Here is a 21,462-nt window from a genome sequence, read left to right on the forward strand (position 1 = left end):
AGCAGTGTTTTGTTTGTTTGTTTCTTTTTTTTTGGTAAAACATGAACTCTGATCCATGTTCTTTTTTAAAAAAAACACACACTATGTTTTTATTGATTTTAGAGAGAGGGAGGGAGAGGGAGATAGATAGAAACATGGATCAGCTGGCTCCTGCACACCCCCGACTGGGAATCGAGCTTGCAGACTGGAAACCAGGCATGTCTTCTGATCTGGAATCAAACCAGTGACTTTTTGGTGCCTGGGACGATGACACAACCAACTGAGCAACACGGCTGGGCTCCGGAGCAGTGTTTCTAAGCTGCGGGCTACGATTAACATTTTAAAAACACGGAACATGATAGAAACTATCTTTTACAAAATTTTGTTTGTAATATTTGATAGACGTTTGTGTATACTGGGTTATGTTATTAGTCAGCTACTGCATGGTGATCCTGCATAATAACAGCCACAACAGGTCTGAGTCACAACTACAATTTGTTTTTCTCCCTCATAGATCTGAAGGTCGGTCAGGTTCAGCTCATCTTGGTTGGGTCTAGCTAAGTTCAGCTGCACGTGGTTGTAGGCTGTAGGATGGGTTTGGGTCTAATCTGCTGGTCCTAGAGCATGCTCTCGTGTAGTAGCAGGAGCACACGAGATCAAGCCAGATCACGCAAGCACATACATGTGAAACCACAAGTCTGTTAACATGTTATTGGCCAAAGCACATCACATGTCAAAACCCAACAGCAGTAATGGGTTCTGCAAAGTCGCATGGCAAAGGTTGGGGATATCTAACTCCCACACAGGGTGTGGAAAATTGGGAGCAAGAACCTAATTCCCCGCTGATGGTGATGTGAAAATGATTTCTTAACATGGGTTGCACTCAGAAGTACTTTTTTTTTTTTCACATCTAACAAAATTAACTATAATTTTTAATATAATCTAATACCCAGTCCATATTCAGATTTCCCATTTGTCCCCATGTAGTTTTATGGTCGATTTGTTCAAACCAGGCTCTCATCAAGGACCATGCATTACATTTGGTGAATTAACTCCATTTTAATATGATGTAAGTCTTGTGTTTTCCAGGGGTCTTATGGGCCTTTGTGCTATTTATTTATGCCCCCATTATAATCCTGTCCATCCTATTTCCTACATTCCTATTGGACCTGGGGTGGGGCGGGAACCTGATGGAAGGGGGAGTGGGGGGAGGAGAGGGACATCTGTAATACTCTCAACAATACAGTTAAAAAAAAAAAAAAGAACTATAATTCCAATCCTAACAGTCTTTTTTTTAAAAAAAATTAATTTCTTGAAGTATTACAAAGAGTATTACATATGTCTCCTTTTTTCAGAAGTACTCCTGAAGGTCATCACCACTGATCCTTTCCTCCCTCCTGGTCTTTCTTGACCATTCAGCAGCGGCTAACCTTGTCGGCCACATGGCCTTTCCAATCTTCCCTCTCTGGACTGTGGTGATGGCATGCCTCGCCATCTTTTTCGGACTAGGCCTTCTCCAGCTCTGGCTGAGGCTTCCTTCTTCTGCCTGCCCGGGAGGTGACTGTTTTTCTGAATTCTGTTCCTGGCCGTCCTCTCTCTGTGTTCTCTCCTGCAGGATCTCGCATCAAGTGGCTTTCATTGGCCCTTTAGTGTGGACAGTTCTCAAAGCATGAGCTGCAACTCCAGCCTCTTCCTCAAGCTTCAGACACACCTACCCATTTCCTTTCTTTTTAACATTTAAAAAACGTATGTATTTGTATTGATTTCAGAGAGGAAGTCAATAATTCTCTCTTATTGACTGGCTGCCTCCTGCCCGCCCCCTTCTGGGGATCGAGCCCAGAACCTGGGTATGTGCCCTTGACAGGAATCAAACCCAGGACCCTCCAGTCAAACAGGCCGACATTGAGCCAAACCAGCTAGGGTTCATGCCCCGTTTCTTACAGGACATTTTCCTCTGCTTGTTTCCCTGGGCCCAAACTGAATTTCTCTCTCCCAAACCTGGTCCTCTAGCCAAGTTCTCTCTTTCCATTAATGGTACCACTGTGTGAGGATTTTAGTTACAATCTTAATCTATCATGAGTCTCCTCTCTGTGTACCCGCCCCCTCCCCATGCAGCCTGTCCCCAAGATCCACTTCTTCTACCCTTTCCCTGTTTCTATTGTCGCTTCATTTTAAAAGAAAAAAAAATTGTATAAAAGTAATACTGGTCATGGAAGAAGTCGAGCGGTGCAGACGTGTGTAAAGCAAGGGGCCCGCTCTGCTAGTCCCACTCGTCCTCTCCAGTGGTAAACATTCGTGTTTGGAGCGTGGCTTTCCAGACTTCTCCCAGGCACACTGTCCACGACCTTTTGTTTCCATTCCCTCTAATGCTGCCATTACAATTGAGACCTCTTTTCTTCTGTGTGAAGAATCCACGCGTAAAGGTTAACTCCAAATGGAAAGTTTTAGAGTGTTAGTAATTTTTTGTGTGACTAATTTTTAAAAATACTCTTTAGTTTTTTATCTGAATGATAAAAATCAGGAGCAGGAAAGAGCAGGGTGGGAATGGTGTGGTATGAGGGGATCTGGCGCCCTTCTGGGGGTACTTCAAGGTCTGGGGTGGATGTAAGCTCCCACCTTCCAGGGGACTGCTGTGATTCCGACCTTATCAGAGAAGCACCAAACTCACATTCCAGAGAGGCCAGAGGGGACTTATCTGAGCTCAGGGGGCTGTATGGAGTCTATAGTGAGCCTGAGAGCAGATGCCTCTTCCATGGCCACCATTCAACTCGGCTCTAGGCTGTAGTGCTCCTGTGGGCATGTCAGCCTGGAGTTGCTAAAAATTCCAGTCTTTGTGTGAGGTTGGATATTCAGATTTTTATATAAAATCTGATTTAAAAATATTATGTAACCCAAACAAAACACATTGATTTGGGAGGACCACTATGTAAAGTAGGTGATTGTCTAACTACTATGTTGTACACCTGAAACTAACACAAAGTAGTATTGAAAGTAAACTGTAATCTGTACTAGTATATATAAAAAGCTAATATGCAACGTGTCCCCTTGGGAGTTCGACCGGGAGATAGGGAGTTTGAGTGCACGCTATGATGTGCGCTGACCACCAGGGGGTGGCGTGGAACATGGCAGGTGATCGGCAGTGGCGGCTGCGGGCAGCAGCAGCAGCGGAGGTGTTGGGGCATTGAGGGAGCCAGGGAAGGGGGAGGTGGGGAGGTGGGGGGGGGAGGGGGGACCGTGCCGCCTGAGGGTGGCAAGGGAAGGCGGGGAACCTGATCGGCCCTGATGCCAGCCAGGCCCAGGAACCCTACCCATGCATGAACTTCATGCACCAGGCCTCTAGTTTAAAAAATAAAGTAAAATACGTCTATGAACCAGTTTGTGTGTGTGTGTGTGTGTGTGTGTGTGTGTTTAATCCTCACCCAAGGACATTTTTCCATTGATTTTTAGGGAGAGTAGAAGAGAGAGGGAAAGACAGAGAGAAACATCGATATGAGAGAAACACATAGATTGGTTGCCTCCTGCATGAGCACTGACCAGGGCCCGGGCTGAGGAGGAACCTAAAACCTGGGCATGTGCCCCTGACCAGAATTAAACCTGGGACCCTTTGGTCTGGTCCGCAGGCTGATGCTCCATCCACTGAGCCAAACCTGCTAGGGCTGAACCAGTCTTTTTACTGACTTTATCTACATCAGCAGTTTTAGCTTCTGAACCCGCAGTAAGCCAACCGAGTGTGGGTGTGGGCTACCCAGTGGAGATGGCCGGCAGCGGTTGTCTTCTGGGGTGCCACTGCCACTGCTGTCTAAACTAGGGGTCTCACACAGAACAGTCTAGAAGTCAGGCAGGAATGGACCACAGGGCTGTGACTGTAGAACCGTTGCTCACGTCACAGTCCCAAGCACCATCTGTGGCCCTGAAGCCCTCTGTAACCTATTTATCTGTTTGACCTGTTCTTCCTCTTGAACTAACACATTCCATATGTTTAACTGCCTGTTGTGTAGACTAAATGAGGAAAAGAAAAAGCGTTCTTTAAAACTGCTGGGAAAAGGGAAACAGGAGGGCTCTTAATTCCTTTAGAGGTTTGATGAACGAGTCTATGTTTTTAAAAATAGGTGTGTATGTATATGTATATACACACATAGCTCACAAAAACACTTGAACATACTTTATCTCAGTATTTCTCAGTTTTGGAACTGGGACACAGTAAGGTAAGCTGTTGACGTCATCCAGCACACGCGTGTTGAACCATATGAATGACGCTATCCCACCTTCTTGACTTATAAAAGGGAAATTTTATACGATTCAACCCCAAAATAACGGGAACAAAAGTTTCATGCAGCGATATCTTACCCTTGCTTCTCGTGATACTCATTTACTTTAAATGCTGGTTGCAGCACACTAAACTGATTTCATTCACCACCTCTTAATCTTCACAGCTTCTTAAGGTAGGAATCATCACCCTCTCCCACCCTATGGCACACAGAGGATGTTCATCTCAGGGGTGCCGTGATTGTCCCAGGTAGCTCCTATTAACTACCCCTTCCTTTGTGCTTTAGTCTTTATCTCATTTAATCTGCAGTAAGAAACTCATGGGATGGGGACCAACAATGAGGAATAGGAAGCTTGGAGAGACCAGACACTTGTTTCTGGCACACGGCTAAGAGGAGAAAGATTCCAGATTTGAAAATTTTATGTAACAGCAAAGCTGAAGCTATTTTCACGGCTTTGGAGCTAAGGCCCAGAACGAGACCCTGGACCTGGCCTTGCAGCACCCTAGTTCTAACTTTTCTTCTTCTCCTATGGGCTTTGCAGAGCAGGGCGTGTGTGTGTGTGTGTGTGTGTGTGTGTGTGTGTGTGTGTGTGTGTGTGTGGCTGTGGCTGTCTTAAACTTTTTTCTCCGCTACACTTTTTCCCAGGCCTCTGCACTGGCTGAGGGGTGGGCTTTATCCCTGGGACCACCCCCTCCCCATCCCATCCCGCAGCTGGAAGTCTTCACTGATCTCCATCTCTCCTCCCTGCCCCCATCGGGGAGGCAGACTATCTCCCCGGTCTTTTCCAGATGTACGTCTGCCAAAGACCTCCCCCAGTATAGATGATGATGAATGAGGACTGGAGAGCCGGCCTGGTGGGAAAGTGTCGTCGCCTTGAAAAGAGAAAGAGAAAGGAAGTCGGGGGGTGGTGGGGGGGGGGAGAGTTGGAACGGAGTGGCCAGGGGGCGACCAGTCCGGACACTAGGGACCCAAGCCCCCGCTACTCGGCCAGCTCCTTTGCCTCCCTGAGGAAGGCGTGGGTAAATGCTCCCTGCACCCCGGCGGAATTTGGGCTGTTATAGCCTTTACTGCGGCCCGCACAATGCACTCAGGAACTACCCCGGTGCCTGTCCCCAGCCCTTCCAGGGCCGGGCTCCAGCGTGCTCCCTCTCGGCCGCAGGACCGCGCTCCAGTCCCTGCTAGGGCTCCTCTCCGCAGGTCCCGCCCAGTCCTCCTCCCACTCTCTGTCCTGGGGGTGGAGTCGCACCGCCTCTCCCTTTCCTTTAAGAGGCGTCGGCTCCGCCCCTTTCGGAGTCGCGGTCTGACGCCCGAGGACTGCAGCGAGTTCGGGATGTTTATGCAAATAGGCGCCCCCTGTGGGCCAATGGAGAGCGGAGGTGCCGGAACGATGGACCAATGGGGCGGGGGCTTAGGGGCTCACCATATAAGGAGCGGCCTCGCCATAAAAGGAAACATTGTATCTCTTTATATGGGGGGGAAGGGTCGGGGGATCCCTCGCCGCCTGCGCGTGGTCCCGGCCCCCTCCACCCGCCGTCCCCGCGGTGGCCAGCAGCCTCTGCCCCCGGGGGGACGCTGACGGCCGCCGGGCGCGCCGCCGTAGCATACGGATAGGGGGCGCTCCGCGCGGCCTGGGGCAACCCGGGCCACAGGGGCAAGAAAGTGAGGGCCCAGGTCGGCCCGGGCGTGCAGGGGCCCCGGGTTCGCAGCGGCGGCGGCGGCGGCAGTGATAGCGGCACTAGCAACAGCGGGAGCGCCGGGTTGAGCCGGGAAGCCGATGGCGGCGGCGACGGCTCCGATTCCTCGCTGACTGCCTGTCCGTCCTCCTGCACTGAGCGCCATGTTACCGACCCAAGCTGGGGCCGCGGCGGCGCTGGGCCGGGGCTCGGCCCTGGGGGGCAGCCTGAACCGGACTCCGACGGGGCGGCCGGGCGGTGGAGGTGGCGGCGGCGGCGGCGGGACTCGCGGGGCTAACGGGGGCCGGGTCCCCGGGAACGGCGCGGGGCTCGGGCCGGGTCGCCTCGAGCGGGAGGCTGCAGCCGCCGCGACAACCACCCCGGCACCCACCGCGGGGGCCCTCTACAGCGGCAGCGAGGGCGACTCGGAGTCGGGCGAGGAGGAGGAGCTGGGCGCGGAGCGGCGCGGCCTGAAGCGGAGCCTCAGTGAGATGGAGCTCGGCATGGTGGTCGGCGGGCCCGAGGCGGCGGCGGCGGCCGCGGGGGGCTACGGGCCGGTGAGCGGGGCCAAGCCGGGCAAGAAGACGCGGGGCCGCGTGAAGATCAAGATGGAGTTCATCGACAACAAGCTGCGGCGCTACACGACCTTCAGCAAGAGGAAGACGGGCATCATGAAGAAGGTACGGGCCCGGGAGGCCGGCCGGCCGCGGGGAGCCGGGAGGGTGGGGACGCGCAGGGGGCGCCCGGGAGGAAGGCAGCGCCCGCCGCGGCGGAGGTGAGAGGCGGCGAGTCCGCGGGAGGCGTGTGGGAGGAGATGGCTCTCACCCCCGGACAGTGCAAGGGGAGGGGCCGCCGGGGAAATGTGGGGAGAGGGGAGCCGCCGCGAACGCCCGGAGCAGAGGGGAGAGGCGCCGAGGTGGGAGTGACGGGCGCGGGAGGGGAGCCGGGCCCTTGCCGAGGGAAGGGGCGAGGCGTGGGATTGGGAAACCCAGGGATCCACAGTAGGTCCGTTGCGCTGGTGTTGGGGAAGGGCTCCCCAAAATCAGGGAGCAGAGGAGCAGGTATGGAGGTGAGGAGGCTGGAAGCGGTGTCACAATGAGGGAGCAGATGTGGGAGGGAGGTGGGCACCTCCGAGGTAGGGCTAGCCGGAAGGACGGGCGAGGCTGATGACGGAATGGGCTCCGAGCTCCAGGTGAGGGAGCAGGGAGCAGGGCAGGAGGACGGATGCCGCCCGGACCCGCAGGGGCCGAGCCGGGTCCTGCCTGGCCCTGTGTCCTGAATGCCTCCCCCGGAGGCCTGCACACCCCCTGGAGACGGGCTTCAGAGTCCTCTGCCTCTCCGGCAAGTGGGATGCCCGGCCCCGGGGAGAACCTGGGCATGGAGTTTGGTGGGAAGGTGGGGAGGTTTGCAGATGCACCTAGCAAATCCTTTTCTGTCAGGTTACCCAGTGAAAAGGGGCGAGGAAAGGAGTCGTCTTGGGGTGTAGGAGATAGGGGACAGGGTGGAAGCAGCAGGACAGGGAGGGAAACAAGAAGCTAGACTTCTGGAAAAACTGGCTGGGGTTTCGGTTTGTCCCCTACAAAAGTCAGAGCTGCTGCCAAGGTGGGTCTGTGGGCCTTGTTGGCTGTGAGGAGACCATCCGTGGGACCACCCCGTTCTGGGCTCATGGCAGGGTCGTGGCTGCTGAGCTAGCCCCCACCTCCCATCAGTACGGGCACTGCTGTATGAAGACAAAGGAAGAAAATGGGTAGCGCACACAGTATTATTACAGGGCAGGAGACAAACGGCAACAGGTTAGTGCCCGTGCCGTTTCTGGGAAGGAACGTGGGGCATTTTAGAGTTTAGGTGGCTCCCAAACGCTACACATCAGCCCTGATGTCTTATGTGGGTCCGGACAGTAGTGACTTCCAGTACAGCAGCGAGGTCGTCCTTGTCCTCGTGACAGTGAGGAGGGGATGGGAGCCATCTCTCTGAGGCCGGGCACCAAGCTGTGGTGAGGGGCAGGTCCTTGGGCCCCGGTGTGTCCGCTGGGGTTATGTTCTGTCAAGAGGGGGTTGGAACTGTGTGCAGGCGGGCAGGGCTGCCCCTCAGAGAAGGGGCATTTTCCTGCTCCGGTTCCCCTTCAGACCTGCTGGTAGGACCACCTCTGGAGAGGAAGGTCATGATGGAGTGGGGCTTGATATCCCTGTCATCCGCCCTCTCTCCTGCTTCCCAGGCAGGTAGAGGGAAGTCTGCTGACCGCCCCATCTCCTCCCCGTTATCCCCAGGCCTATGAGCTGTCCACGCTGACAGGGACACAGGTGCTGTTGCTGGTGGCCAGCGAGACGGGCCATGTCTATACCTTTGCCACTCGAAAGCTGCAGCCCATGATCACCAGTGAGACCGGCAAGGCACTGATTCAGACCTGCCTCAACTCGCCGGACTCCCCGCCCCGCTCAGACCCCACCACCGACCAGAGGATGAGTGCCACGGGCTTTCAGGAGACAGACCTCACCTACCAGGTGTCTGAGTCCGACAGCAGTGGGGAGACCAAGGTGTGTTTGGGTCCCCCATCGGAGGGAAAGGAAGGGGAGGGACTTGACCGGCAGAGAGGGGAGGGGGGTCCCCTCACTTCCTCACCAAGGACAGGTGGTAGGTGCCCACCGGTGTGGAGTGGAGCCGGGTCAGTACCCCTCATCCTAGGGGACAGGTGTCCATCCTCGCTCTCCCGACAGGAGGCCGGCCCACTCGATAAGCGGGCGGCCTCCGTGCCCATATAAGGCCGGCTCCGGCTCCGAGCCGGCCTCCCGCCTGCAGCCCGCCCGCCTGGCAGGGCCCTCGCATTCCTCCCGCCAGCTGTCTCCCGCTCGGGGTGGGGGCGTAGCTCAGCCCGGCCTCCCGCAGGCCGGCGCACTGGCGAGTAGGAAGCAGCCCTCGTGGGTTCCAGGGCCTGGGAGGCCGGCACTGGGTGCAGGTGGGCTGGCTGCCTGGGCGCAGACTACCTGACTAGCCGGTCACCTACCTCCTCAGGATGTCCGGCCGGGGCACCTTAGGGAGGGTATTCCCGGCTGCTAGGGATGCCGGCCCTAGTTACGCCTCCCCCTTCCTTTTCCCGGTAAGGAGAGGGGGCGGAGCTTCCTTCCTAGTTCCTCCGGGTCCTCCGCCTTCCGGGTCCTTCACCAACTGGCCAATTGGAGGGAGCGGCACTGTTTGCCTTAGCAACGCCTTCACCAATCAGGGGCTTTGAGCGCGTCCGATCAGCAAACATCCCGCTCTGACCAATCCCCAGTATTTGAGCCCCTCAGTCCTCCGGGCTTGGCTCTCAGCCCCCGGTTTCCTCCTTCCCCTTCTAAAAACAAAGGCTGCCTGAGGGGAAAGGCAGTGCTTTAGACTTTCCCCTCATGTGGTGGCATCTGTAATAATTTTTAAACTCTTAGCAGTAGGGCTTATTCACAGAAAATTATGCTGGATGAATCAATTCTTTTGGTAATTAAAATCTTAAGTATTTGTCATAAAGTGCCAACCCCCTAAAATCTCTCTCAAACCATAAGTTCCCTGGAAAAACTTTCGGTCCCTATCTCAGAAGCCTGGCAAATATGAGCTGGAAGGACCCCTTTAAAGAGGGCACAGTAGCCCAGTCCTCTCACACTTACAGAAGAAAACTGAAGCTCAGAAAGAGGAAGTGATTTTCCCAGGGTCACACAGATGGTCATTGCCAAAGCTGGGAACAGATGCCTGGTGTCCTGATTCCCCAGCCAATGTGATGGCCATAGTTCATTGGGGCTGAACTCAGGGAATTATGATGACCATATTTATCATTATCTTATGATAAATAAGAGCAGCAAATACTTACTGCTCTTTGTATGTGTCAGGCATTGTTCTAACTTCTTTAAGTATGTTAACCTATTTATTCTTCACAACACCTATGGGGTAGGTATTACCCTCCTTTCATAGACAGGAAACTGGAGCATGGCAGTTCAATAACTTGCCCATGGACCAGGCAGCAGATAAAGGTCAGAGCTGTGATTTGCACCCAGGCACACTGGGTCCAGTCTGGGCTGTCAGTCCACATTAAGCTCCGGCAGGGGCAGGGTCTGGTAGAGGCTCACTGCTCCATCTCTGCTCTGGGTGTAGGACTCACTGAAACCGGTGTTCACAGTCACCAACCTGCCGGGTACCACGTCCACCATCCAGACAGCACCCAGCACCTCCACCACCATGCAAGTCAGCAGCGGCCCTTCCTTCCCCATCACCAACTACCTGGCACCAGTGTCTGCTAGTGTCAGTCCCAGTGCCGCCAGCAGTGCCAACGGGACGGTGCTGAAGAGTACAGGCAGTGGCCCTGTCTCCTCTGGGGGCCTCATGCAGCTGCCTACCAGCTTTACCCTCATGCCTGGTGAGTCACAAGGGGCAAATTGAGCATGGGAAGAGTGGGTTTAGGGTTGGCACAAGGAGAACCTCTTCCCCTGCTCAGAAGGAGGGTGGACAGGGGGCCAGGGCCCGAGAGAAGCCGTTGGCAAGCATGCCCCTCCCCTTTGGAACCTCTGTTATCCTTGTCAGTAAGTATCAGCCATATGCTCTGGCCTTGTCTAGCCAGCCCAGCCCTGTGTCCCCCATTGCCACAGGGACAGTAGACATTCTGTCACCTCCCTACCTTGACTAGAAGGCAGATCATGTCCCTGATGGGTCAATACCAACTTCCTGAAGAGGAAAGAGGCAAGGCCTAGGACGGGAGGAGGAGGGAAGAGCAAAAGCAGAGTAGAGAAGCCCCTGGAGTCCAAGATTCAGGACAGGAAGGGCCTTTTTGGCTCCCACAAAAGATAGCGATGGGAGTTGGGGAGCAGTGTGTCAGACCCTGGGCATGTGGGTGTTTGAGGGTGCTTGGTGCAGGTGGTGCTGGTAGGACAGGGCACAAGTAAGTCTCTGTGTCTCCTAGGTGGGGCAGTGGCCCAGCAAGTTCCAGTGCAGGCCATTCAGGTGCACCAGGCCCCACAACAAGCGTCTCCCTCTCGTGACAGCAGCACAGACCTCACGCAGACCTCCTCCAGCGGGACAGGTATAGCTTGAAACTCTGTCACTTTTTAATGTGGAGACTGAGGCTTTTGGCTTAACCCTTATTCTAATCCTTAAGAGAAAGTCAGGTGGGGGTGGCTGGGTTTTGTATCCTGCCCTGCAGTAGGGCTGTGGACTCAGAGAAGAAATTAGGGACCATTGAAGCCACCCTCCTCCTTATTCAGATGAGAAGCCTGAGGCCCAGAAAGGAGAAGTTACTTGCCCAAAGGTTCACGTTTGCTTAATTACCAGGAGGATTTATAGAGCAGTTGTCTCCTGTGGGAGGGCCTCCTAGGTTTAGAGTAGCCATAATTTCCCTCAGGGTCTCCACTCATTCCAGATATGATGAGACACTTTCAGAATAAAATTACTTTTCAGTTCTTGTTATTTACAACCTTGTTATCCTAAATGTGACCTATGGAGGACCAGCATCACCCTGGAGCTTGAGAGGAATGCAGACTTTTAAGCCTCACCCCAAACCCACTAAATCAGAATGTACATTTTTAACAAGAACCCCAGGTGACTGTATGCACATTCACATTTGAGAAGTGCTAGTTTAAAAGATGCATGTGTTAGCCACACATTTAGGAAGAAGGAGGAGGAATGAAAACAAATAAAAAAACTGAAGCTCCCTAAAGGGGGAGTAGTATCTGAGTTTCCTTAGGTTGGGTCAGTTACTGTAATCTTAGTTTTTCCCAGGGCCTTAGGGTCTTGGAGTAGAGAATCCAGCAAATAGACAATTAAATAGCACAATGTGGTAGGATACAATTAAAGGCTGGTGCTGTTGTGTTCAGGAAATAATAAGGCTTTTCTTAGTTGATGACAGGTAGCCGAGAAACGAGTCTTGTCTAGCTGCTGACCTGGGAAATGGCTAGAGAGCTCTGGTGGCTTGGAATTCCTGGGGGTGGGATGGGAGATATCAGTGGGGACCAGTGTCAGCCTCACTGACATGTGTCTGTATTTGCCAGTGACCTTGCCCGCCACCATCATGACGTCATCTGTACCCACAACTGTGGGTGGCCACATGATGTACCCCAGCCCCCATGCGGTGATGTATGCACCCACCTCGGGCCTGGCTGATGGCAGCCTCACCGTGCTCAATGCCTTCTCCCAGGCGCCATCCACCATGCAGGTGTCCCACAGCCAGGTCCAGGAGCAAGGTGAGTTGGGGGACAGGGCTGAGAAAAGGAGGACCATTATCTCCCTTATACACACACACAGACACATACACACACATGCTTTCTTCCCCACCCTCGATATATATGTTCACACATACATACACAAACTAGGATGCTCTCCATGCTTCTACACATATACACACGGATACTTGCATACACACTCTGGGGCCCACGCTTGTCTGCTTAGACACCCATGCACACTTGAACACTCACGCACTTGGACACAATGGACACTCACCCTAGGGCATTTACATCTGAGTCTCACCCAGTCATATGTACATTTATCAGCTCCAATAACTGGAAGTTTCTCTTGAGCAAGCAATTTGAGTATCTCCCGTTTTCCAATGCAGGTGGCGTCCCCCAGGTGTTCCTGACAGCACCATCTGGGACAGTGCAGATCCCTGTTTCTGCAGTTCAGCTTCACCAGGTAGGTGGGAACCCCTTTCACCCCATCCCAGCCAGCCAGCTACTTTGTTTGTTATTATTAATCCTCACCTGAGGATATTTTTTTCCATTGATTTTATTTTATTTTTTAACTTTTTCCAGGTCCTCTTTTTATTTTTAAAAAATATATTGTTATTGATTTCAGAGAGGAAGGGACAGGGAGAGAGAGAAACTTCAATAATGGGAATCATGGATCAGCTGCCTCCTGCATGCCCCCTACTGGGGATCAAGCCCACAACCTGGGCATGTGCCCTTGATCGGCATTGAACCCAAGACCCTTCAGTCCACTGAGCCAAACCGGCTAGGGCTTTTCCATTGATTTTTAGAGAGAGTGGAAGGGAGGGGGAGAGACAGAGAGAGAGAAACATCGAAGTGAGAGAGATACATCAATTGGTTGCCTCCCGCATGTGCCCTGACCAGGGCTGGTGATCAAGCCTACAATCGAGGTACATGCCCTTGATCAGAATCAAACCCAGGACCCTTCAGCCCTGGGGCCAATGCTCTAACCACTGAGCAACTAGCTAGGGCCAGCCAGCTACTTCTTTATCTTGACCTTGGGGATTCTATTACTAGTTAGTCAAAGCTAAGATTCCTAGCCAGAAGGCCTGTCTGTTTTCCTGGTCAGACCTATGGTGGGCAGGCAGGCAAGCAGGAGGTCTGAGCTGGCTGATGTGTTCCTGCCCTCATTTCCTGACACATCCACTTCCCTCCAGATGGCTGTCATAGGGCAGCAGGCCGGGAGCAGCAGCAACCTCACCGAGTTACAGGTGGTGAACCTGGACGCCGCCCACAGCACCAAGAGTGACTGATCTGCCCTGCCGCCCTGGACAGATGGCCCAGGGGACGGCACCACTTATTTATTGTTGCCTTTTCACGTTTTCTTCACACACATGACGGGCCGCAGGAGGGAGGCGGGGAGGAGCAGTGGGCAGCCACAGGACTGAGCCCTCTCACTCCAGCCAAAGAAATGGGCCAGCCTACCCTCCACCCCGGCCTCCCTCACTCTCCCCTCCTTCTGGCTCCACCTCCCATTCTGTTGATGGTGGGGCTGCCCTCCCTCCTCAGACTTCCCTTGCCAGCTTGGCTCCATGTTTGCCATGAGTATTAGCTTTCCCAGTGGACCATGCCCCACCTACCACAACAGATCTTTGTGGGACTAGGTACCATCCTCCCCCCCACCTCGAGGAAGCAATGGGGTCCTCTGTCCAGCCTCAATGCTGACCCCATGTCAGTACTGTGTCTGCCACAGGCTGGGTCAGTAGAGCCCTTCCCAGGGAGCCAGCTGGGGAGATGGGGCTGCTTCCCTCATGCTGCCGCCTGCAGCCCCTGCAGCTCCACGTAGCTGGGCCTGTGCAGGGAGCAGGTCTCCGGGCCATCTGCCCTGCCTTGCCGCTCCCTTGGGAACTCCAGGGGCTCCCGGATTGGAGGGAACCATCATTGTTCCTTCTCCCCATCTTCCCCCCCCTCCTCCCAGCTGCTTTACTTAAAGTTGATTTTGAACTTTTTATTTGAGGAGACGAAGTGAAAACAAATCTATAAATATATATTTTTAAAATATTTAACTTTTTTTTATGGAGTTTTTCTCGTCCCCCTCCCTGCCCAAGCTCCCCTTCCCTGGGGAGCCCTTGGGCTCCCCAGAACTGGCTGGGCCTCTGGGGACAGAGCCACCCCCTGAACTTGGGGCCCACCAGTGTGTGGGGGAGATTCTGGGATTGCCTGGTCCTGGGTTATTTCCAGGAGAAAACCGGGGGAGGGGCCCTCAGGCCATGCCACAATGGGATGGGGAGGGTGACCCACAGCTCTGGGCCTCTCTTTGCCCTCTAGGGCTGTTGTTAGGGAGAGGGAAGAGGGAGACCAAATGGTGGGGTGTCAGGTAGAGGAAACTGACTTCATTTGTGCCACATGCATGGGCATTGCAGCCTTGTGCTCCCCAGGCCTGCAGCTGCTTGGGGCCCAAGTTGCAGTGAGCAGGGTGGGATCTGGGAGGGGGTGAGAGGCAGGAAAGGGGCTCAGAAAAATGGGAGCAGCTCTTGGGCTGAGTGCAGTGATAGGGGAACCAGAAGTGGGCAGCTCTCCCAGGGAGTGAGCAGCTACTGTAACTTTTTAAAATTAAGACAAAAAGCCTTGAAGAAAATGACTTTATTTTTCTAAGTGTAACCTCAGTATTTATGTAATTTGTACAGGGGCCGTGCCCCACCCCCCTCTTCCCCCTTTGGGGTAGACCTTCAGGGTGGGCCAACACGGGGAGGGTCTTTTACCCTGTGTCAGAGCCCACCTTCACCCCCAATATCCAGAAAGGAAGCTTTTTCAGAACAGGGCAGCAGTTGGGGTGAGTTTTATTAACCCTATGACTGCCTTCAGTAGGAACAAGCCTGCTTCTGTGATTAGGTGAAGGGGTGGGGGGAGATTTTACGCACAGCCTAGTTATCAAGGGGATGATTTGCCAACATTTTTTGAGTCCCCCCTAACCTCTAACCCCCATTGCTGTCTTGCCCCAATTTCGGGTGCCAAGATAGAAGTCACCTTTCTGGGCTTTCTCCTGGAGAAGGCTGGGGCTTATGGGTGGCTTACAAGGCTGGGGCATGGCAAATCAGGGGCCAGAGAGTGGGGGGGCTTGGGACTCAGGTCTGTAACTGCCCAGCCCTTTTCTCTTGTTTCACTCCACCCTCACTCACTCACTTCCCAACTCCCCCACCAGAGGAGGAGACCTTGATGAATTCCTCCTCTCCTTCCCACAAAAGACAGACCCAGTGAGTGAATCAGGCAAAGTGCTTATAATGTGTGTTGTGTGAGCATGGCCTTGGGAGAACATGCGTGCATCAGGGATAAGGTGGCATTTATATGTGCAGCAACCCTTGGTGTTTCCCTTCCTTGGTGGCTCTGGGGTGTGTGTGTGTGTGTGTGTGTGTGTGTGTGCACGCACACGCGTGCGCACACTTGAGTGAATGTGTGTGTGAATGTGGGGTGTGTATGTCAGTGATTTCTACTTCCTGGGATGCTGACCCAGGAATAGTGGACATGGTCACAGTCCTATGTACAGAGCTTTCTTTTGTATTAAAAAAAAAAATACTCTTTCAATAAATGTATCATTTTTGTGCACAGACTGTGGATCTTTGCCTCTGTTTTTCTGTCTAGGGAGGGACGGAGGTATGAACAGGAATTAAAGCCCAAAGCTGCTGCTCTGAGAAGGAAGCCTAGTTGCTTGATGAAAACAACCGCAACACTTAGGAGTGCTTTGCCCTGTTAAACTCTGAACGATTTAAGAAACATTTCGCCGGGCTGGGAGCCTTATCGACGTGCATGGCTTAGCTAGGTGCTTAGGTCAACACAGAGATAAGCAATTTTAATTAATAGAAACTGACTCTACCAATCTAAAGCATTGCTGGGGGGTTTGGGACACTCGTGGCCACGTGACCTAATAAAACCTCAAAGGACAGCCCTAGGTGGGAGCGTGGGTTGCTGGGTGTCAGGGGGAGGAGGGAGGCAGACCCAGAGAAAGGGAAGGGGGTTTCTTCCGAGCTGATTGTGGACGGGAAGGGCTGCCTGCTGCTGCAAAGGCACGGGTCCACGTGACTGCGACCGCGGGCTCCGCCCGCCGCGGCCCCACGTGCAGCAGCCGTAGATACTGCGCATGCTCCACTGGCGGCGGCTCGGCCGCTCCGCTCCGCTGTGGGCCGCGGTGGGACCCGTAGACGCCCGGCTGGGCGTGCGCTCGCCGTGTGACCCGGAAGGGAGCCGCGGAGGAGGCGGGGCCAGGACGGCGGGACCGGCCTCGGGGTTCCAGCGGGAGCCCAGCCGGGCGGTGGGAGGTGAGAGGGGAGTTCCGCGTGGGCCCGATCCTTGCCCTCTCCCTCCCCGGCCCCAGTCGTAGTGGGGCGACTCCGGGAGCCAGGTCTTGCTCCCTGAGATTCGCCCGGTCTTGTCAGCCTCCTCGGACCGCGTGTCTACCCCATTCTCCCCCCTCCCCCCCCCCGCTCTCCCCACCCCCCAAACCTGTTCCCACCGCCTCCTGGCCCGCGCCGCCCCTGCCTTTCTGCAAGCTCGGGCCTGACCTTGCTGCCTGCACCTACCGGCTGTCTCTTCCCGCGTCTAGCCCTCACCTCCATGCCTCAGTTCACTGCTCCTTGTAGGGGCCCCATCCCCCCGAATTTAGGCCTGGCCAGTCGCTCCACTTCTCCATGGTAACTAGACCCCCTGCTTCCATGGGGGTCCACATCCTGTGTTTCCCCCTCTCCACACCTTTTTTTTTTTTTTTTTACTCTCATCCTTGTACCCCAATATGACCCCTGTCCTGATTACCATCTCTTCATCTGGGTTTACCTTCCACTCTTATTCTCGCCATTCCCTGCTGCCCCACGCTTCTTTATCGCACACCTGTCTGTTCCCGGTTCCTGGCACAGCCATCACCCCGCTCCCCTTCATAATCTGACTTCACAGTGTCCCATCGAGAACTGGCCTGCCTTCTCCAGCTAAGAGTAATGACACTAGATCGTGTTTACAGAGCATTCACCATGCGCAGGGCAGCTGTTCGCAGTGCTTTACATGGGCGATCGTCAGTGTTTGCTTGATGAGTTCAGTAGGAATATCATTCCCATGTTGCGGAGGAGGAAACAGGCTCAGAGGTTAAGTAACTTGCCACAAACTACACACATAGTAAGTCAGTGAGCCAGAATGCAGTCACATTTATCTGACGCTGAAATCTGCGCTATGCCTCTCATACCTCCATCTCCTGACCTCATTCCCAGCCCTTCAGCTCCACGATTACCACCTCCCTCCATAGCTGCCTGACTTAGACCCTCACCACACATGTAGAATAAATGGAGGACGGGGTCTGGTCTTTACCTCCCATGATTTTATCTGGTTCCCTGGACCCCTCCTCCTTGCACAGTACTCTCATGTGCTTTTCCCATCCAGCCATCTGGATGTGGGTGTCTGCAGCCCACCCTCCTTTCATCGATATTCTCTATAACTGCCATGGCCCACTCCTTTATATCCACCTTCCAGCGTTACCCTGTCATTTATAACCCCCCCCCCCCCCGGCTCACCCCTCTCCCACCCTGACTTTCCTCACTTGTTCTGGCCCCACAGTCTCCCATGCTGCTGTCTTTCGTGCTCATCCTTGTCATTCTTCTGAGTCCTGATCTGTATCCCTCAGACACCCTGCGGTTCTGCCCAGATTGTCCTGCTTAACTGTCACCTCTTTTTGTTACCTTGCCTGTTCTCATCTCATAACCTCTTCCATTTCTTAAACCTCTTTGTTTTACCCTTAGCTGTTTTCACTCTATTCTTCCTTCTTGTATATATCCCAGAGTATGTCCAAGTTATTTATTTCATGCTATTCTTGGCCTTTCTACTTGGCCCCTAAATTCCATCATGCAACCTACCAATCACCACCCACCCTGTCTGTGTCTCAAGATTCTACCCCCTCCATGTAGTCTTTCCCCTTACTCCATATTACCTTTATCTTTTCTGCTTGTGTGTCCCAGGAGGTCAGGATGGTGGGGGAACGGCGCACTGGGGACCTCATGGTGCCCTTGGGGCCTCGGCTGCAGGCATATCCCGAAGAACTTATTCGACAGCGTCCTGGGCACGATGGACGTCCTGAATACCTGATCCGATGGAGTGTCCTGAAGTGTGGGGAAGAGGGTAGAGTGGATGTGGAAGAGGGCAAGGCAGAGCACATCCTCATGTGGCTGTCAGCCCCCGAGGTCTATGCCAACTGCCCCATGCTGCTGGGTGAGTGGGCTCTATCTAAAGGACCTCAGCGTGAGCCAGCGGGGGCTGCAGGAAGCTTTCCCCGAGACCCAGGAGGCCTGGATGACGTGGCAATGGGAGAGATGGAAGCTGATGTCCGGGCGCTGGTGCAGAGGGCTGCCAGGCAGCTGGCAGAAGGTGGGACCTCGAACCTCACGGCCGCTGTGCTCCACACCATCCATGTGCTCAGTGCCTACGCCAGCATCGGGCCCCTCACTGGGGTCTTCAGGGAGACAGGAGCCCTGGACCTGCTCATGCACATGCTGTGCAACCCCGAGCCTCAGATCCGGCGGAGTGCGGGCAAGTTGCTGCAGGCTCTGGCAGCCCACGACGCTGGTAAGAGACAGGCAGGGGAGGAAGGCAAGAGAATGGGGCCACAAGGAGTAAGAACAGGAAGAGGAAGGATTTCCCAACTCTAACACCAACTCAATGCAAAGGAAAACTATAGCCGAATAGGCTATTGCTTATTAATCTATAGAGGATACAATGATAGGAACTGGTTTGTTTGTTCATTCTCAGTGCAGTGACAAAGAAGAGAATAGGGTAGGTTTATATTTTTAAACTCTGGGTTGAGATTCATTAGTTGGTGAATCCTCTCTATTCTTCTTCCCTCTGTCTTGGGTGGCACATAGTTGTAAAACCAGTTTGGAGAGTTATAACCAACATTTTAAAAAAATGTTAAAATATTAGTATTAGCATTTAAGGTAAGTTTTGTAGCAGTTCAGTGTAAGTTTTGGAGTTCAGTGTATGTTTCAGTTATAGACGTATACACCTACATCAGGCTGCCATGTAAAATGTATATCTTACTGTGAGTCTCAGCCACAAAGAAGTGAAGACCTTGGGCAGGGGATGGAGAGTCTAGGAGAGACAGAGGGAAAGTATCGGGGATTGAGGAGAGGATACGGATTGGGTGTGGATTACAGGGAGTCGGGCTCACGTCCTTCTGTCACTGAGCCAGCAAGACGGCATCGAGCAGCACATGGACTTTGACAGCCGCTATACTTTGCTGGAGCTGTTTGCAGAGACCACATCCTCTGAGGAGCACTGCATGGCCTTTGAGGGCATTCATCTGCCTCAGGTACTCAGCCTGCCTCAGGCTGTGGGGCACATGCTGTTGTAGGTCTTGGGCATCGTTTCTGACAGTGTGGTTCAGGACTGCCTCAGCGTCAGCGCCACCTGGGAGATTGTTAAAATGAAGGTTCATGCCCCCTCCCCACTCGGAACTCCTGAGATTAGAACTCAGGAATCTGTGTTTTAAGACACCTCTTGGGTGTTTCTCATATAAATCACAGTTTGAGAACTATAGGTATGAGGATGACGCCTCTTTGTTTTTCTGTAGAGGATGCTATTGAGGGGCAAGGAGAGGGGCTAAAGCTGGGAGATGAACCTACACCACAGACTGTTCCCTACAGATCCCAGGAAAGCTGCTCTTCTCCCTGGTGAAACGCTACCTGTGTGTCACTTCCTTGCTGGACCAGCTGAATAACAGTCCAGAGCCCGGGGCTGGAGACCGAGGCTCCCTGCCCCCAGGGGAGGAGAAAAGCCGGGGGCAGCGGGAGCTGGAGTTCAGTATGGCTGTGGGCAACCTCATCTCAGAGCTGGTGCGGAGCATGGGCTGGGCCCAGAACCTCGGCGAGAGGGGCATGTCGCCTCCCCGGCCGTCACGGTCCATCTTTCAGCCCTGCATTTCAGGCCCCAGCGGTTTACTCCCCACCACGGTTGCCACCCCCAGAAAGCAAGAACGGGCCTTCCGCCAGCGTTATGAGTTCTCTAGCCGTAGTGGCTATGGTGAATACGTGCAGCAGACACTGGTGCCGGGGATGCGCGTGCGGATGCTGGATGATTACGAGGAGGTCAGTGCCGGGGAGGAGGGCCAGTTCCGGCAGAGCAACAATGGCGTGCCCCCTGTGCAGGTGAGCGAGCGCATGGCGGTGGGACCCTGATGGGGACCTTTTTGGGTGGCGCATAGCTGGGGCTTCCGTGCAGGAGACTGGCAGGCCACCCAAGGAGAAAACTCCCAAGGAAACTAGACTGGTTAAAGGGGATCAGCAATCGAAGGGGGGCTTTCAGGGGCCTGAGAAAATCCGGCGGGAGTAGGTGGGCTATGAGGTCAAGGAGAGACACACCCAGGAAGCAGAACCCCATATATGGAGACACCCCTGCCCCCTACCCATGTAGTTGGCTGGGAGGGCGTGTAGAAGCAGAGGCCATCAAGGTTCGGGAGAGATGAGAGGCAGGGCCTCCTCTGACAGGGAAAGGGAGCCTTTGGCTATCCGGAGGATTTCCCAAGCCTAGCCAGGTGTGCATCTGAGGGCTGTGTGCCCCCGGTCTTGGCCCAGCATGCCCCCTCCAGCCTGCACAACCCAGGACTCAGATGGTGAGCCCTCTCTGTTCTCCTTCCCTCTGTCTTGCTCCATACCAGGTCTTCTGGCAGGCGATGGGTCGCACCTACTGGGTGCACTGGCACATGCTAGAGATCCTGGGCCCTGAGGAAGCTGCTGTGGGTACAGCTTCAGCAGCTGTGGAGAAGGGGGCAGGGCCCACTATGTTGGGCACAGGTGAGTCTTAGAGGGGACATGGACCTCGTGTCCCTGAACAGAGGAGGAGTGGCTGGGATGAAGCCACTCCTGATCCGCAGCTGCCCCAGAGATTCAGAAATCCACTGTGTCCCTGGCGGGTGCTGAGACCCTTTGCCTGTGTTCTCAGCACTTCCCTCCTGGGACTGGAAGCCTGTGGATGGGCTCTACTCTTTGCCATATCTCCAGCCTGAGCCTCAGAAGAATGAGAAGTTGGGATACCTGACCCAGGCTGAGTGGTGGGAACTGCTCTTCTTCATCAAGAAGTTGGACATATGTGAGCAGCAGCCAATTTTTCAGAATCTTCGGGAGAACCTGGATGAGGTATTACGGGCCTGAGACACCTAGGGGGTTGGTAGTGGGGTTAGAAGTGGGGTTGTCCAAGGGGATTCTAGATAGAGGAGTGCTTAGGAGGAGGCTGGTGCTGTAGGTTAGAGATGATGAAGGGTGCTGCTGTGGGAGGAGACAGAAGCTGTGAGGGTGCGGTATGTCGGTGTGCGGGGCATGGCGAGAGGTGGCCGCTCTTCCCCGGGACCTTTGTGTCTCTTGTCCCTGATAC

At 54.2% G+C, this 21,462-nt stretch overlaps 2 protein-coding genes across 3 annotated transcripts in view; both read left to right on the forward strand.

The window, feature by feature from the left end:
- Positions 1-5,760: 5,760 nt before the first annotated feature.
- SRF (serum response factor) lies at positions 5,761-13,382 on the forward strand (the record flags this gene model as incomplete). Of its 2 annotated transcripts, none has more annotated exons than XM_081094232.1 (7): positions 5,761-6,642; positions 8,140-8,454; positions 10,034-10,295; positions 10,836-10,955; positions 11,920-12,111; positions 12,480-12,556; positions 13,287-13,382. In XM_081094232.1, exons 1-7 carry the CDS (start codon positions 6,085-6,087, stop codon positions 13,380-13,382), a joined length of 1,620 nt encoding a protein of 539 aa, XP_080950358.1. In that variant the 5' UTR covers positions 5,761-6,084. The 2 variants fall into 2 exon arrangements, with proteins under 2 accessions (XP_080950358.1, XP_080950359.1); XM_081094233.1 differs by having other exon boundaries at positions 5,761-6,600; positions 8,188-8,454.
- A 2,940-nt stretch (positions 13,383-16,322) lies between these two features.
- The window catches only part of CUL9 (cullin 9), a 37,738-nt gene continuing 32,598 nt past the window's right edge, over positions 16,323-21,462 (forward strand). Inside the window, exons 1-6 of the mRNA XM_081093927.1 lie at positions 16,323-16,382; positions 18,060-18,663; positions 19,251-19,405; positions 19,740-20,240; positions 20,750-20,885; positions 21,034-21,227. Coding sequence (XP_080950053.1) covers positions 18,069-18,663; positions 19,251-19,405; positions 19,740-20,240; positions 20,750-20,885; positions 21,034-21,227 — 1,581 coding nt within the window. The 5' untranslated portion in view covers positions 16,323-16,382; positions 18,060-18,068. The remainder of the gene's footprint in view (positions 16,383-18,059; positions 18,664-19,250; positions 19,406-19,739; positions 20,241-20,749; positions 20,886-21,033; positions 21,228-21,462) is intronic.

Source organism: Myotis nattereri (assembly GCF_964212035.1).
Source record: "Myotis nattereri genome assembly, chromosome: 6".
NCBI lineage: Eukaryota > Metazoa > Chordata > Mammalia > Chiroptera > Vespertilionidae > Myotis > Myotis nattereri.